The sequence below is a fragment of the Haliotis rubra genome, unplaced genomic scaffold (genome assembly GCF_003918875.1).
Source record: "Haliotis rubra isolate DU_JTF1 unplaced genomic scaffold, ASM391887v1 Scf742, whole genome shotgun sequence".
In the NCBI taxonomy this organism is placed as follows: Eukaryota; Metazoa; Mollusca; class Gastropoda; order Lepetellida; family Haliotidae; genus Haliotis; species Haliotis rubra.
Genome location: NW_025767460.1, coordinates 353,816 through 369,476, shown reverse-complemented (window position 1 = coordinate 369,476; position 15,661 = coordinate 353,816). Strand labels below are relative to the sequence as shown.

General features: G+C 45.1%; 1 protein-coding gene across 1 annotated transcript in view; it reads left to right on the top strand.

The window, feature by feature from the left end:
- Positions 1–15,661, top strand: part of LOC124259925 (carboxypeptidase D-like) — a 57,739-nt gene that overhangs the window by 20,280 nt on the left and 21,798 nt on the right. Inside the window, exons 10-15 of the mRNA XM_046694152.1 lie at positions 502–671; positions 7,612–7,994; positions 8,148–8,308; positions 8,591–8,679; positions 9,760–10,026; positions 10,435–10,544. Of these exons, the coding sequence (XP_046550108.1) occupies positions 502–671; positions 7,612–7,994; positions 8,148–8,308; positions 8,591–8,679; positions 9,760–10,026; positions 10,435–10,544 (1,180 nt within the window). The remainder of the gene's footprint in view (positions 1–501; positions 672–7,611; positions 7,995–8,147; positions 8,309–8,590; positions 8,680–9,759; positions 10,027–10,434; positions 10,545–15,661) is intronic.

Sequence of the window (15,661 nt, the reverse complement as noted above, 5' to 3'; positions counted from 1 at the left end):
AGAAAACTGGTTACATGGTCGTGTATACTGTGTAGGATTATCAACATTAGTTAAACTATGTCAACAGGGTTTTATGCAACACGTAAATGTGTATCCAGTACACACAAATATAGAGAATGGATGCAGAAAAAACATTCCAGAGGGACTCACAATATTATTCAACGTACCCACAACACATCTATGACTTTGTTCAATGTTTGACTGTTTCTTTCAGAGTTACATCGATCATTTCATCCCTCAGTCCACATGATCAATGATACATTCCAGGTTCTAAAGAAATTATCAAAATGTACAGTTCTCTACACCTCCACTTCACAGGACCATCATATTGTCATCAAGGACCCTTTAAACTAATAATGGAGAGTCACTGGGACCCTGATTTTTGGGTTAACCTAAGTCATGGAATTTATTCTATTGGCCCAGTAAATATATCTGAAAATCTGGTTGAGAATATTGTTGACCTTTTGCCTGTATCTGAACCTGACTGTTAATGGTGTGCAGGTTCACAAGGGTGTGAGAGGTTTTGTTCTGGAGGAAGACAGCCAGCATGGTGTGGCCAACGCTTCCATCCAGGTGAAGGGCATCAACCACACCATCATCTCGGCCCAGGCCGGCGACTACTGGAGACTCCTAGCCCCTGGGCAGTACATCATCACCGCCAGCAAACAGGGGTGAGTATATCCTGTATCCAACACCTATATAGACCTACCTGAGGGTTAGCCTAGTGGTTGAAGTGGTTGCTCATCATGCCAAAAACCTGGTTCGATTCCCCACATGGGTACAACATGTAAAGCCCATTATTTTTCCTTATCCTGACTCATGCTTATTTGCTTGTCTTCTTCTTCTTTGCGAACACAGTGGAACACTTGTATCTCCCAATTGAAGTTCCCTTCAATGTAAAATCACTAATTAGTACTCACCACGAGTTATCTTTCCCCTCGCAAGCGCGGGAACGAGGGCGCCACCTCCCACCATGTGCCTCACTCTCTCCTTCTTCGCCCAGTGAGCTGGACATGAGAGCGCCTGTGTCTCCCTACACACTATATCCTTTATATATATTTAGTTTGGTACCTCTTATATTCTTCTATAGAGGTGTAACTAGTATCCTTATTCAACATGCATTGATAATTATTCGTGTTTCTGCTGCTTTATTCACGGTTCACCGTGTTTGCTCAGCAGTTTGCGTTAATGAAAATCTGCACTGTTTGTAAATTACGTTACTCTGCTGCCGATCCGCATTTAATATGCCCTAGTTGCATAACTCCATGCTCTATTGTTTCACGCTGCAAATTATGTATTAATTTGTCTAATTCTGCCTTTGATAAATATTTATATTCCGTCTTGAGACGGGCGGCAGATAGATCTCGGAAACAATCTTCAGTCATGGCTAATAGATCAGAGTCAGATATTCCCTGTCAACCGTTGGCGGGGGCCCTCTACCGTCTGGTGTTCCGCCTGAGTTACCTTCGGGGGATAAGCGTGGGGACGAGTCCGCTATATCCAAGAAGTTTACCTGCATCCCAGGACGCTCCATCATCACAGTCTAAGACTAGAAGAGCTTCCACGCCGCCTCAACATACAGCTCCACCCCCAGGTCTACAGCTTCATTAAAAGGGAAATCCACTGAAGGCTACTAAAAACTTTGCTTCTGACATTCTACCTGTTTCAGAATTGTGTTTATATGATGATGACATTCCGATTATCATTCCAGATGTACGCCATAAGAAGCTTACCAGTATCAGCTACCGCCACTTCAGCGCAGATCAACACGCAACCAGAGATGCCTCTACGCTGACGCTTGAGATTATAACTGAGGGTCCCGTCACTATCACAGAGAGGACACCCTCAACGCCAGCGCAGACCGTCCCAGACGACCTGGTTAACCAAATCATGATGTTGATGGAAGACCGATACGGTTTACAGAGGCTCAGAGCCAAGGGCCCCAGAGCCCAACCCATAATAAGTCAAACAGGGCCCCAGAGCCCGCCTTTGACTTCTCACTGTGAGGGCCCTAGAGCCCACAAACGCTTCCACGAAGGGCAACCCAGCCCGTGAGCGAAGCCTTCGCTAAGAACATCCCAGGCCCTCCACGAAGGATCCAGAGCCTCACCAGTTGGCGGGGCTTCACAGAGGAGGAGTGCTTCACCGAGCTCACACCCTGTAGAACACAGAGGTCGCTCACTAAGCAGGCTCCCATATAATGATTCAGACTCTGACTCGATACCTTCCCCGGGCCTTCACGAAGGTTAAGTGGCTCCAAGTCATCTTCACCCACAAGATCTAGAAGGGATTCATCGAGAGCTTCACGAAGCCACCAGCTGCTCACGAGGAAGTCTCCTCCAAGGTCTCCCTATACTAGCCACTGGCCAGTCCGCTTCACCACAATCTTCGTCGATCTTCTTACAGATCTAGGACTCCACCTCACTCTATTATATGTGATCCTACGTCAGAAGAGGAAGAAGGTATCGTATTCTCAGATGCAGAAATTAGATACTGGATGGTGAATGGATTAGAACTTGCTTCCCCGTCTAAGAACGAGAACTCAGCTCATACTTATTTGATGAAGGAAGATGATGCGGACACTTATCACCTTACCTCCTATTGACCCGATAGCAGCGGTTCCAGCTAATCTGGATACAGCCTTTACCAAATCTATGAAATTTCAATCAACACATTTCCCGGTTTTCAACGCCAAGAAATTTGCAGGTCACAATATGGACTCCTTTTTCAAGGCCCAAGAGATTGATGACAACTTTAAGTTAATCAGTGATGCCAAGTCCAGAAATTACAGAATAGACGATCGCAAACTAGCCCAGTTGGATACCATTTCTAGGAGAATGTTTTTTGGATTGAATAGATCTAGAACTGTCAATGAAACTCTCATCACCAAGTTCAAAGATTCTACAGAGCAGGAAGATAGAATGATCTACTCGGCTCTACTCATGCAGAAAAGAGACCATCAGTTCCTTACAGATCACTTGTCAGCTCTTACTGAAGCTACTACCATGGCTCGTCGTCAGGGTCTACTAGCCTCCTGCAATTGGGATAATCAATTTACGGAATCACTCTACGCTGCCCCATGGTCATCGCCCTTACTATTTGGTGGTAACATAGACAAGGTCTCCAAAGAGGTGTCTAAGGACTCTAGAGAGGTGCTTATGATCAAGTCCATGGATACGTAAGCGAACGTCATTAAGCAATCATCCTTGAGATACTCTGGCAAGTCTAAAATTTCTGGACTACAGAAAGCACGGGACAAGAAATTGGCTACAGCAAAGGTCCCAGGGAATCTTTTAAATAAGCCCATACAGCAGTTTCAGAGGAGGATCAGCAAGAGGCAGATCATCCAGAGGTTCCCGCGGATTGAGACGATGAAATTCAGGTTCGGAACGACTGGAGTCTTCCACCCACAGCCGTTCCAGTACAACCTTCTCAAGTGGGTGGACGCCTTCAGCTGCACTGGGAAAACTGGGGACTACTACAAGATCCTTATGTATCCAACATCCTACAGCACGGATATCAAATACAACTCAAGGCCACACCTCCGTTAACAGTCATCCTTCCAAGGTTCGACTTTCAACCGGCACAACTACCTATGTTAAGAGAAACAGTAGCTACTCTGCTAAGCAAACAGGCCTTAGAAGTTCTGGATCAGCTTAAACATCGTACCAGGTTTCTCCTCCCCCAGTTTTCCTAGTGCCCAAGAAAAATTCCAAGGAAAAGTTTCGCCTCATATACAACATGAGCATCTTCAACAAAGACTATCTAAAGCAAACCGCCAGCGCTTTGCATGATACACTTACCTCAACTTCGCACTTAATTCGTCCCAAAGATTACATGGCCAGCATAGATTTGCAAGATGCATATCTACACATTCCGATTCATCCCAATTCAAGGAAATATCTAAGATTTATCCTAGACGGAAACACTACCAATGGAAAGTACTTCCTTCGAATCACATCGCCCCTTTGGGTATTCACAAGAGTGACGAAGCCTATTGTCGATACCTACATCGTCAAGGTCTTCCGAGCGCATTTTACCTAGACGACGGGATACAAGTGGATCCAGATCCACAGCATCTCAGACTACAGCTGAACTTTATAATCAAGTTACTAACACAACTAGGATGGTTAGTAAATCTACTCAAGTCGGACCTAGAACCAACGCAAGATCTGCATTTTCTAGGTATACGATTTCTAACAGCCCAGAATCGTATAGTAGTCCCGTAGGACAGATGGATCAAGATCCAACAGTTAATCCCACAAGCCTTACTCTCTCCGCTACCACTACGACAGTGGCAGATCCTATTGGGACTACTCACATCAGCCCAAGATTTGACAGTCAGAGGCAGGCTTCAATTACGTCCGTTACAAGTCCTCATCAATGCGCATCTCGAGGACCCTCTACCGTTCAGTCTACCAGATCACGTCAAACCTCATCTACTCTGGTGGACCAAGAGATTGAATGTTTGCGTAGGCGTCTCCTTATTAGAGCCGGAATCGGAAACACATCTCTACGTAGACGCGTCACTACAAGGTTGGGGAGCCCACCTCGCCTACAAGACAGCGTCAGGCCTATGGAGCAATCAAGAGAGCAAATGTCACATAAATCTGCTAGAGATGCAAGCAGTCATAAACGCCATAAGTCACTGGAGCAACCTACTACAGAACGCTCAGTTGATGATTCACACAGACAATTCGACAGTGGCGTTTTATGTGAACAAACAAGGCTCAACAAGGTCACCGAACCTACTGTCCCTATGTTTCCGATTATTCGATCTAATCGACAATCTAAACATACATGTCAGGGCTTGCCACATTCCAGGAGCAAAGAATGTATTAGCAGACGCTCTCTCTCGGCCACACCTACCGTCGCCGACAGAATGGATGCTCCACACAGAGATATTCACTCAAATAATCATGGAAATAGGATCTCCACTAGTAGACCTATTCGCCACTCGATTCAACAAACAACTGACAACCTTCGTATCGCCAGTTCCAGACCCACTAGCATGGGCAACGGACGCACTAAGCATATCGTGGGAGGGACGCAACGCGTACGCTTTCCCGCCACCAGCGCTAATCCCACAAGTCTTACGGAAAATCAGTCAAACGCAGAGCTTCCATCTGATTTTGGTCGCGCCCTACTGGCCAGCAAGAACGTGGTTTCCAAATCTTATTCAAGAAATCAGACAACCAATTCTACAACTTCCAGAACGCTCAAATCCATTGATACATCCGCACACCAAACAAGTGCACGGAAAACCAGAAGTATTCCAACTTCACGTATGGATTGTATCAAGGCATGTCTGAATAAGAGAGGTTATTCAGCCAGAGCGGCAAAAGCAGTGAATAAGAGAGGTTATTCAGCCAGAGCGGCAAAAGCAGTCACGCTTGCACTGCGTAACTCAACTCGCAACTTATACGATGACAAATGGCACAGTTTTGTCAATTATGCTGCAAAGAAAGGATTTACAGCCAGATATGCTACTCATCCTCAAGTGGCGGACTACTTATGTTATCTACGACAAACTAAGAATCTAAAAGGCTCAACTTTGTCCACTTATCTTGCAGCATTAAGCTCTGTCATAACTATGAGAACGGGCGTCAAGTTAACAAAGACCCCAGAGTTACTCGCTTTGCTACGAGCATTCCGATTGGAGGATCACAAGCGGAAGTTTCACGCTCCAGCTTGGGATCTAAATATAGTACTCCAACACCTCACAAGTGAGGCTTATGAACCGTTAGAATCTACATCGTTTGAATCACTGACCCAGAAAACTTTGTTCCTGTTAGCGCTAGCTACGGCTGCCAGGATGTCAGAGATTCACGCTTTGGATTACGAGAGAATACGCTTTGATGATATTCATAACATCGTACATCTGGGACTACGCTGGGATTTTATAGCTAAGAACCAATTGCCAGGTCAACCAGACTGATTATTCCACGTCCCAGCTCTCTCATCCATTCTTGGACCTCATGATACGATGGATCTATCACTATGCCCAGTAAGAGCACTGAAAATATATCTCCACCGATCCAAACAGAGGAGAGGAAAATTCAAGAGATTATTTATCCCTCTATCTACAGCTACGCCAGACGGAAGTCTCACGTACTACTATCTCAATTTGGATCAGAACTGTCATACTACGTGCCTACAAGGCTGCAGGACTCGACCCTCCAAGAGCATCTAATCCTCATGAAATTAGAGCGCTAGCATCAACACTTGCTCTACACGGCAACTGCTCTTTGAATACCATAATGGAGGGTTGTTTCTGGAGATCCGATATGGTGTTTGCCAACCACTATCTGAGAGATATTACCACCAAGGACGTCTCAGGTATCCACCATTTCGGGTCCCATGGTCCTCGCTCAACAGTTGACAGTTCCTCGGAGAAGATAAGTCAATCTTACAGATTTATACTTATCTGATATCAGTATTAAATAGCTACATGCTATATATATATTTTGTTTAAGTTCAATCTATTATCTTAAGCTCAGTACTATGGTTATTATATCATACAATATATTAGCTAACAACTCAAGAAGTTTTGCTATTATATTTAGCTTAAGTTTCATCATATCTTAAGCTCAGTAATATGGTCACATTTTATATATATATTAGCTAACAAACGCTACGGAGTTTTTGCTATTATATAGCTTAAGTTAAATTATATCTTAAGCACAGTACTATACTCATATAGCTTAAGTTTATGCATATCTTAAGCTTAGTACTTTGGTTACTTCATAAAGTATATTAACTATAAACTCAAGGAGTTTATGCTATCACATTAACAACTTAAGTCTACTAGTCTTAAGCTTTGTACTAATGTTGTATATACTTTATCATAATAAGTATATTGTAATAGTTATATTGTAATAACCCATATATGGCAGCTGATAAGTTAGCAGCAGGAATTCATCAGTTCAGTGCCTTTATGAAGTTCCCATAGGGTTATTACAGTCATTACAATTCAAATCACTAATTATCCAAATCCAAAGTATTATATATTCCCACCTCCATAGCCGTCGGATTCTACAAGCAAATAAGCATGAGTCAGGATAAGGAAAAATATGTAATTTTCTGAGTAAAATTGATATTTTATACTTATCCTGACTCATGAGGTAAGCCCTCCCGTCCTCCCCACATAACACTTTGGATTTCCCTGTAAATTCAAGTGTTGGGCTCGCTACAAAAGGAGAGAGTGAGGCACATGGTGGGAGGTGGCGCCCTCGTTCCCGCGCTTGCGAGGGGAAAGATAACTCGTGGTGAGTACTAATTAGTGATTTTACATTGAAGGGGAACTTCAATTGGGAGATACAAGTGTTCCACTGTGTTCGCAAAGAAGAAGAAGACAAGCAAATAAGCATGAGTCAGGATAAGGAAAAATATCAATTTTACTCAGAAAATTACATTCTTGTGTCCCCCCACTGTGATATTGCTAGAATATTGCTAAAAGCGGTGTGAAACTAAACTCACACACTCACTCACTCACTCACCCTACTCAGGACACATACATCACAGCCGACAAAGAAGTGTGACTATATATCCTACATGTTAGCAGCCGACTCCCTGAGATGCAGCACTGATGTGTGTTGATGACTGTTTCAGCTACCACCCCCAGTCAGTCACAGTTCGGGTGACAGATGGCACTGCTGTAGTTGTTAATTTCACGCTGAAGCTCGCAGACGGGCAGCGTTGGTCACAGTCTTTTGACTTTGACATCGCTGAGAACTTAGAGGGTATGTCCTACCTGACAACACATGGTATCCAGGATGAGGTGAACCAGCTGGCCCGACTGAACCCAGCGTTTGTGACTGCCGACACGCTGCACATGAACCGCAAGGGGAAGTCCGTGACGGCCCTTCACATGTCTTCAGACATGGACCAGCATGAAGAGAACAAAGCCCATGTACTGTTGCTAGGCGGACTGAATGGAGACGACCCTGTCAGCACGGAGCTGCTCATGAGGCTTGCCAGACATCTGATTAAAGGTAGGACCACATGTGGCAGGTTGGCTGACTCTAGTTTAAGGTTTAGAAAATGATTAACCCGTTTATTTCCAAATGAAGAATTGGTCTTCTCTGCTAATATTCACTGATTACTGACTGCCTGTCTGTGTGACACTGTTTCCCTCGCTGTGCCAGGCTACAACCAGAAACACCCCCACTGTGTGAAGCTGATAGAACACAGTCACATCCATATCATCCCACACGTCAACATTGAAGGTGCCAGCAAGGCTGTTCCTGGTGACTGTGGAGGTGAACACTACTCGGGACAACGATTTGCTGATCTTGTCAAAAACAATGTAAGTATGGAGCAGTGGTATGTGGATAGATAGCATTAGGGAGTGTAATAGGTGATCAAGTTTAATTATGTTTCCGTATCCTGGCTCATAGTGATTGCTTCTCTCTCCGTTAACCTGAGATATATTGGAAACTTTCTGTAGTATGTTCATCAACAACAGCCAAAACATCTCAGCCGAACACATCCCTCCACTGTGCATGCACCCTGGACACATGTGACCAATATGGTTAGTTAACAGATATAGTTCCTTTGCCCCACCTCATTGTGCCTCCTTCCGTTTCAGGACACAGTCGTTGCTGCCCTGAAGAGTCAGTTTGACGTGCACCAGTTTGAGTTTGTGCTGGCCCTGGAGGGAGGAGGGATGTACATGGTGTAAGTGTTGGTCCTACTCACAGCTGGCTGGCTACACTTTAGGCATGTTGGCGACATCTGCAGCTTGTCAGACATACCCACAGCTAGCTGGCTACACCTGCAGCTTGTCTGACATACACACAGCTAGCTGGATACACCTGCAGCTTGTCTTACATACTCACAGCTGGCTGGCTACACTTTAGGCATGTTGGCGACATCTGCAGCTTGTCAGACATACCCACAGCTAGCTGGCTACACCTGCAGCTTGTCTGACATACACACAGCTAGCTGGCTACACCTGCAGCTTGTCTGACATACACACAGCTAGCTGGCTACACCTGCAGCTTGTCTGACATACACACAGCTAGCTGGATACACCTGCAGCTTGTCTGACATACTCACAGCTGGCTGGCTACACTTTAGGCATGTTAACCCGGCTCACAGCTTGTTAGCCATACCCACAGATTGCTTGCAAAACCTCGCAACTTGAGCTTGTCATAAACACCCCACAGTCTGCTAGTGGGAAATACCCAGAGTTTGTTGAGTCCACCAACAGGTAGCTGACCTGATCCACACCTTGCTGGACACACAGACAGATTACAGCTTGTGAAACAATCAGGTCAAACACCTGACTCTCGTTCCCCAGGCTCCCAGTCCATGAAACAGTCATAGCACTAAGTTGATACTAAATCCCACACTTCAAGATAGACTTATGCCTGTCGTAGCGCTACGATTGCTTTGTGGAATGGGGCCTAGTTCTTTTACTTACTGTAAGAGACAGCCCAAATGGTTGGTTGTGCTTAGTACCATCACACCGTCATACCCAGTGAGACAGAATTGGTATCTGGTTGGTTGAAAAAGGCAATTTAACTGACTGACTGATGGTGTAAGTGATTAGCTTGTTTCAAAGCTCCATGCTTGGGTTGATAGTGTGACAGTGTTCCCCAAAGCTGGATAGCTGCTGATGATATCAATCACCGGATTGTCTGGTCCAGATTCTAACATTTACAGGCAACTGTCATGTAGCCTGAGTAACTAGTATATTGGTCTTCAGTGACTTTACCCTATGGCTATTCAGTCACCACCCACTTCCTCTTTCAGCATCCCGCGCAGCTCTGAGGTGATGGGTGAGTCAGGGATATACACAGCCTTGACAGAGGACGACCCAGTGCTGCAGATGCTAGCCCACACCTACGCCGCAGCCAACACCGCCATGTACGAGTCGGGAACCTGTGGGGGGGCGGTCCTGGAGGGGGTGAAGCATGGAGCTGACATCAACCCTGATGGCAAGGCAGCACCCCTGATGGACTGGGCTTATGATCAACACCACACTTTCATGGTCAGTAGAGGAATGTCTGCAGGCGCTTGGTACTGGGGAAGGGTTCATTTCTTTATATGGGAACTGAAACTTATGTCCTCATGTAATGAGTATATCTGTGGGGTGCATCTGGAAAATTAAGCATTGTTTATGCTATTGCTCCAATATCCCTGTGGTAAACTGTTATGTGTAAGATATGACGTTTTCATGTAGATAATCAAATGATAAATGATTCCTTTACGTCTCTGCAGTAAACATGGTTAATTAGAATCCCAAATGTGAAACAGCCATTATATCTTAGCATTAAGACAGTAGATTTAACTGTACATGCTTCGGTGTGATTTTGGTTTGTTAACTGCCAAATTACTGCCTTAACCAACAGGAATAGATACATGTTTGGATGTAGAACTTTGAAGGTGAGATAATGCAGGCAGTACCAGAGTGAGTATCTGTTCCAGTTGTACGCCTACATCAGCTGTTGTAAATACCCCCCCTCCAGACATGCTGCCCAGTCTATGGATGTCCAACCTCAACCCACTGATGAACACTCTTCTTAAAACACTGCAGGGTAGGTCTGAGTAACGCTTCAAATGTAGTTAAAATATGCTATCTGAAAGGAGAATTGGTTTGTTAATGTATAAGTAGTTTCAAGTACATGTTCTTGCGTTGACAAGTTTATCAGCCATGAGATATTTATGATGGTATATTTATTGCAGTGTTAAATTTGTCTCCCTTTGTCAGTGACCTACAGGTCTGGGTAATAAAATATGTAACAGCAGGTTTGATCCAGTTTGATGTCATATTTTTTGTACTGGCTTACTTTCACGTACATCCTGTTGGGACAGCATGTGGAAGCCAAGGCATGAATGGCCCCTGAGTCAGCTGGGTGTTATGGACGGAAATGATTCGGACTTAGTGTCAAAAGGGAGGGGCGGACTTCATTTCTGGAGCACAACTCAAAACCCGTTCAATATATTTTAACAAAACCTGCCACATACGTCAAACAGATGCTGAAGTAGTTGCCTTGTGCTATTTAGGACTTTTAAGAAAAAGAATTTGTTTCCCCGTTTCCATGGCAACATGTTTGACTTTGACTCTGATCATAGTCGTGTGTTTGTCCAGATCATGTCTCTAGAACTAATAGGTATTATTTTTCCTTATCCTGACTCATGCTAATTATACTCATGCTAATAATGCTTGTCTCCTTCCTCTTACGAATGATAGTGGAACACTTGAAATCCCTTGAAGTTCCCTTTGAAAAAGCGGACGTAAAATCACTCACCCAAGAGTAGCGTCCCTTTCCTCCCTTTGGTGCCCAAATGGCCACATGATCGGCCATATTTGTCACTCTCTTCTTCTTCGCCCTTGAGGACGGTTGTGAGAGCACCTGGGACCCTATACGGTACATATCCTTTTATATTTTCGGACCTTACATCAAAATTATTGTTGTATACGTTTTTTAGGATTATATTCTACATTACGGTTTGAAATTTGTTCTAAATTTTCCATTGTTTGACATGTGTTTTCTTCATGTTTATAATTGATGAAAACTTGTATTCGTTGTAGGTACCGAGTGTCTGCAGCTGACCCTCATTTATTATGTCCTAACAGCGGTTTCATGTTCTTTCGGCTCTCGCTGTAAGTATTGTGTAAAATTAAATTCGGTTGAATTAAATAATTACCTTTTTTCCATCCCTAGATGTGCTAAGGACTGGATACGTAGGTATTCACAAGTCATGTCTAAATCGAGTGATTGCGCTGATAACCGTGTGTTAACCACTGCTGCAGATATTCATAATTCTATTGAATTGCTGAACGTTTCTCAGGAGCAGGTCGATGTACCAGGGGTGAATGCCGGAGGCCATAAGAGATCATCGTCTACTGAGCTGACCTCATCGCAGATGAAGAAGACGAAATCTTCATCTTCGCAGAAAAAGAAGGCTACTACCATGAAGACTTCAGCGAAGTCTAAGATCAGCTCTACACAGAAGACAAGGTCTTTCTCAGCCTAGATTGTTCCTCCGGAAGAAGCAGATGTTTATGATGATCCACCCATCCTCTTACCTGAAGTCACCATCGTCAGTAAGAAGACGAAGCCTGCTTCTACAGCTACATCGACATTGGTATCAGCCCAGACATTCACAGAAGACCTACTATCAACGCAGACATCGGGTACCAGAGATAGCAGCAGCATCAACTCTTCATGACTCATTAACTCCTGGATCGCCAATGGCTAGGACTTATCATCACCTTCTAAGGACACAGATGAGGCGTTTACCTACAAGATGTCCAAAGATGATTTCGACACACTCACCTTTCCACCGACCAACCCGATCTCTCAAGTACCAGACAACCTCAATGCAGCTTTTGATAAAGCCACCAAGTCGCAGAGTCAGCACATCCTGACATTCAATGCCAGGAAATTCCCTCTACATAGGATGGAACCCTTCCTGAAGGCTCCAGAGGTTGATGATGACTATAAGATTATCACCGATTCCCGTCAAAGAACTTACAAGATTGAGGAAAAGAAGTTAGCGCAGCTGGATACAACCACCAGACGTACTTTCTTCGGATTGGCCAGATCGAGGGCTATCAACGAAACACTCATCTCGAAGTTCAAGAATTCCTCGGCCAAAGAAGACCGGATGATATACTCTACTCTACTTATGCAGAAGAGAGACCATCAATTTATGCCGGAGCACCTAGCATCCACCTCAGCGGGCTTGACTCTCCTGAGAAGACAAGGGTTATATTCAGCATGCACTTGGAGTGAACGCTTCACCAAGTCTCTATACAGAGCCCCAGGGTCATCATCTTACATCTTCGGAGGAGGAATTGAAGAAGTCGCCAGAGAAGTCTCTCACAACTCTAGGGAAGTTATGATGACTAAATCCATCGACACTTTGGCTAACGTGATTCGCCAACAAATCTAAGTTTGCAGGAGTCCAGAGAGCCAGAGAAAAGAAGTATTCCAGTATGAAAGGAGGAAGAGGCTCCTTTCGTCGTTCAACCAGAGGTCCTAGAGGTAACCCCGGAAGTGGCCGAGCACCCAGCGGTGCAAGAGGAAGCAAGCATTGAAGGCCAGGTTCGGAACGACTGGAGTCTTCCACCCCCAGCCGTTCCTGTACAACCTTGGACAGTGGGTTGACGTCTTCATCAGTACTGGGAGAATTGGGGGATACTACAGGACGACTACATATCCCAGATACTGCGCAAAGGGTACAAGATACAGTTGGAAGCCACCCCGCCGCTCACAAACAACCCGATGGCCTTCAACTACGCAGCCGACCAGATAGGAAAACTGGACGAGGCTATCAAGACCCTACTCGACAAAGAGGCAGTAGAAGAGATAGATCAAGATCTCATCACGTCCGGGTTCTACTCCCCAATTTTCCTGGTACCGAAGAAGAATTCCAAGGAGAAATTTCGGCTCATCTACAACATGAGGAAGTTCAACCTGGAGTATCTACGCAGACCAGCAAAATTCAAGATGTCACATCTTCCTCAGCTCGTTAGTCGTTCTCGTTCGTCCACTACCTCGCCAGCATAGATCTGCAAGATGCGTACCTTCACATCCCGATACATCCAGACTCAAGGAAATACCTACATTTCCTTTTCAACGGACAGCACTTCCATTGGAAGGTTCTACCGTTTGGAATATCGTCGGCCCCCTGGTTGTTTACTCGAGTGACCAAGCCCATCGTCACATATCTACATCGTCGAGGTCTACGCAGTGCTTTCTACCTGGACAACAGGATTCAAGCTCATCAAGATCCCAGTCAACTCAGACTGCAACTAGATTTCACCATCAGGCTGCTCACTCAACTAGGATGGCTAGTGAATCTCCTCAAGTCGGAACTGGAGCCGAAACAAGATCTGCAATTCCTAGGAATTTGACTCATCACACCAGTGAATCGTATAGTCGTTCCAGAGGATCGTTGGGTCAAAATACAACAGATGATATCTCACCTCAGCTCAAGACATGACTCGCAGAGGGAGCTTACAGTTGCGCCCACTACAAGTATTTGTGAACGCCCACCTAGACAGCCTAGATCCGTTAATACTACCGGACAGCTTGAAACCATATCTCCTATGGTGGACTCGGAAGTCGAACGTTTGCGGAGGGACCTTTTTGTCAGAGCCGGTTTGCAACACTCATCTCTACGTGGATGCCTCCCTACAAGGATGGGGTGGACACTTCAACAACGAAGTGGCAGCAGGGAAGTGGTCGAGTCAGGATCAGAAATCACACATCAATCTGTTGGAGATGAAAGCAGTAGTTAACGCTTTACAACATTGGTCCAGCATCCTAAAGAACGCACAACTCATGGTACACACAGACAACTCCACAGTGGCGTTTTACATCAACAAACAAGGGTCAACAAGATAAACAAGTCTTCTACAACTCAGCTTTCTCCTGTTCAGCATAGTCGACGACCTGAACATCTACATGAAGGCATGCCACATTCCGGGAGCAAAGAATGTCATAGCAGACGCCCTATCTCGTCCACTACAACCATCCCCGACGGAATGGATGTTGCATCCAGAAGCATTCCAGTTCATCAGACAGACTTTAGGATCCCCACTAATAGACCTGTTTGCAACAAAGTTCAACAAACAGCTACCAACGTTCGTCTCACTGATTCCAGATCCTCAGGCATGGGCAACAGATGCTGTAAGCATCTCATGGGAAGGACTAAATGCTTACGCGTTTCCGCCTCCTGCACTACTACCACAAGTACTACAGAAAATCAAGCAGACGACTACGTTGCAACTGATTTTGGTCGCGCCCTACTGGCCAGTGAGGGTATGGTTTCCCATCCTCATACAAGAACTCGGAAGTCCAACCCTGAAACTACCAGAGTGGTCGAACCTACTCGTCCATCCACACACCAAGCAAGCTCACGGGAACCCGACACTGTTCCAGCTACACACGTGGAGTGTATTAAAGCTTGCCTGAAGTCTAGAGGGTACTCCGCCAGAGCAGCGAAAGCAGTAACACTATTTCTACGCAGATCAACTCGCAACTTGTACGACGACAAGTGGCAGAGATTTGAACAATATTCAAAGAGGAAAGGCTTTACAGCGGTGAAAGCAACACATCCTCAAGTGGCGGAATACTTATGTCATCTACGACAGACGAGACACTTAAAAGGTTCAACACTCTCAACGTACTTAGCTGCCCTCAGTACAGTTATCACCATGAAAACAGGTATCAAGCTGACCAAAGTACCAGAGCTTCTGGCACTACTACGCTCGTAGTAGGCCTATAAAGCAGCAGGACTTGAGCCTCCACGAGCCTCCAATCCACACGAAGTCAGAGCCCTGGCATCAACACTTGCTCTGCATGGAAACTGCTCGATTACAACTATAATGGAGGGTTGCTTTTGGAGATCGAACACGGTGTTTGCCAACCACTACCTCAGAGACGTTGCCACTGAAGACGTCTCAGGCATTCACCAGTTTGGGCCACTTGTTGTAGCACAACAACTAACGGTTCCACAAAGGCGCTGAGAAAATCTCACCCTTTTTATCACGTGACTTGTGAAAACTAACGCTCTGGAGAGCAAATGGTTAAAGTCCATGCACACGTCTAGGACAGACTAGCATGAGTGATAGACCCTGTACTTGTATAGGACATGCTTATACATGAAGAAGGGTCGTATCTCCACTTGATGAGTGCAT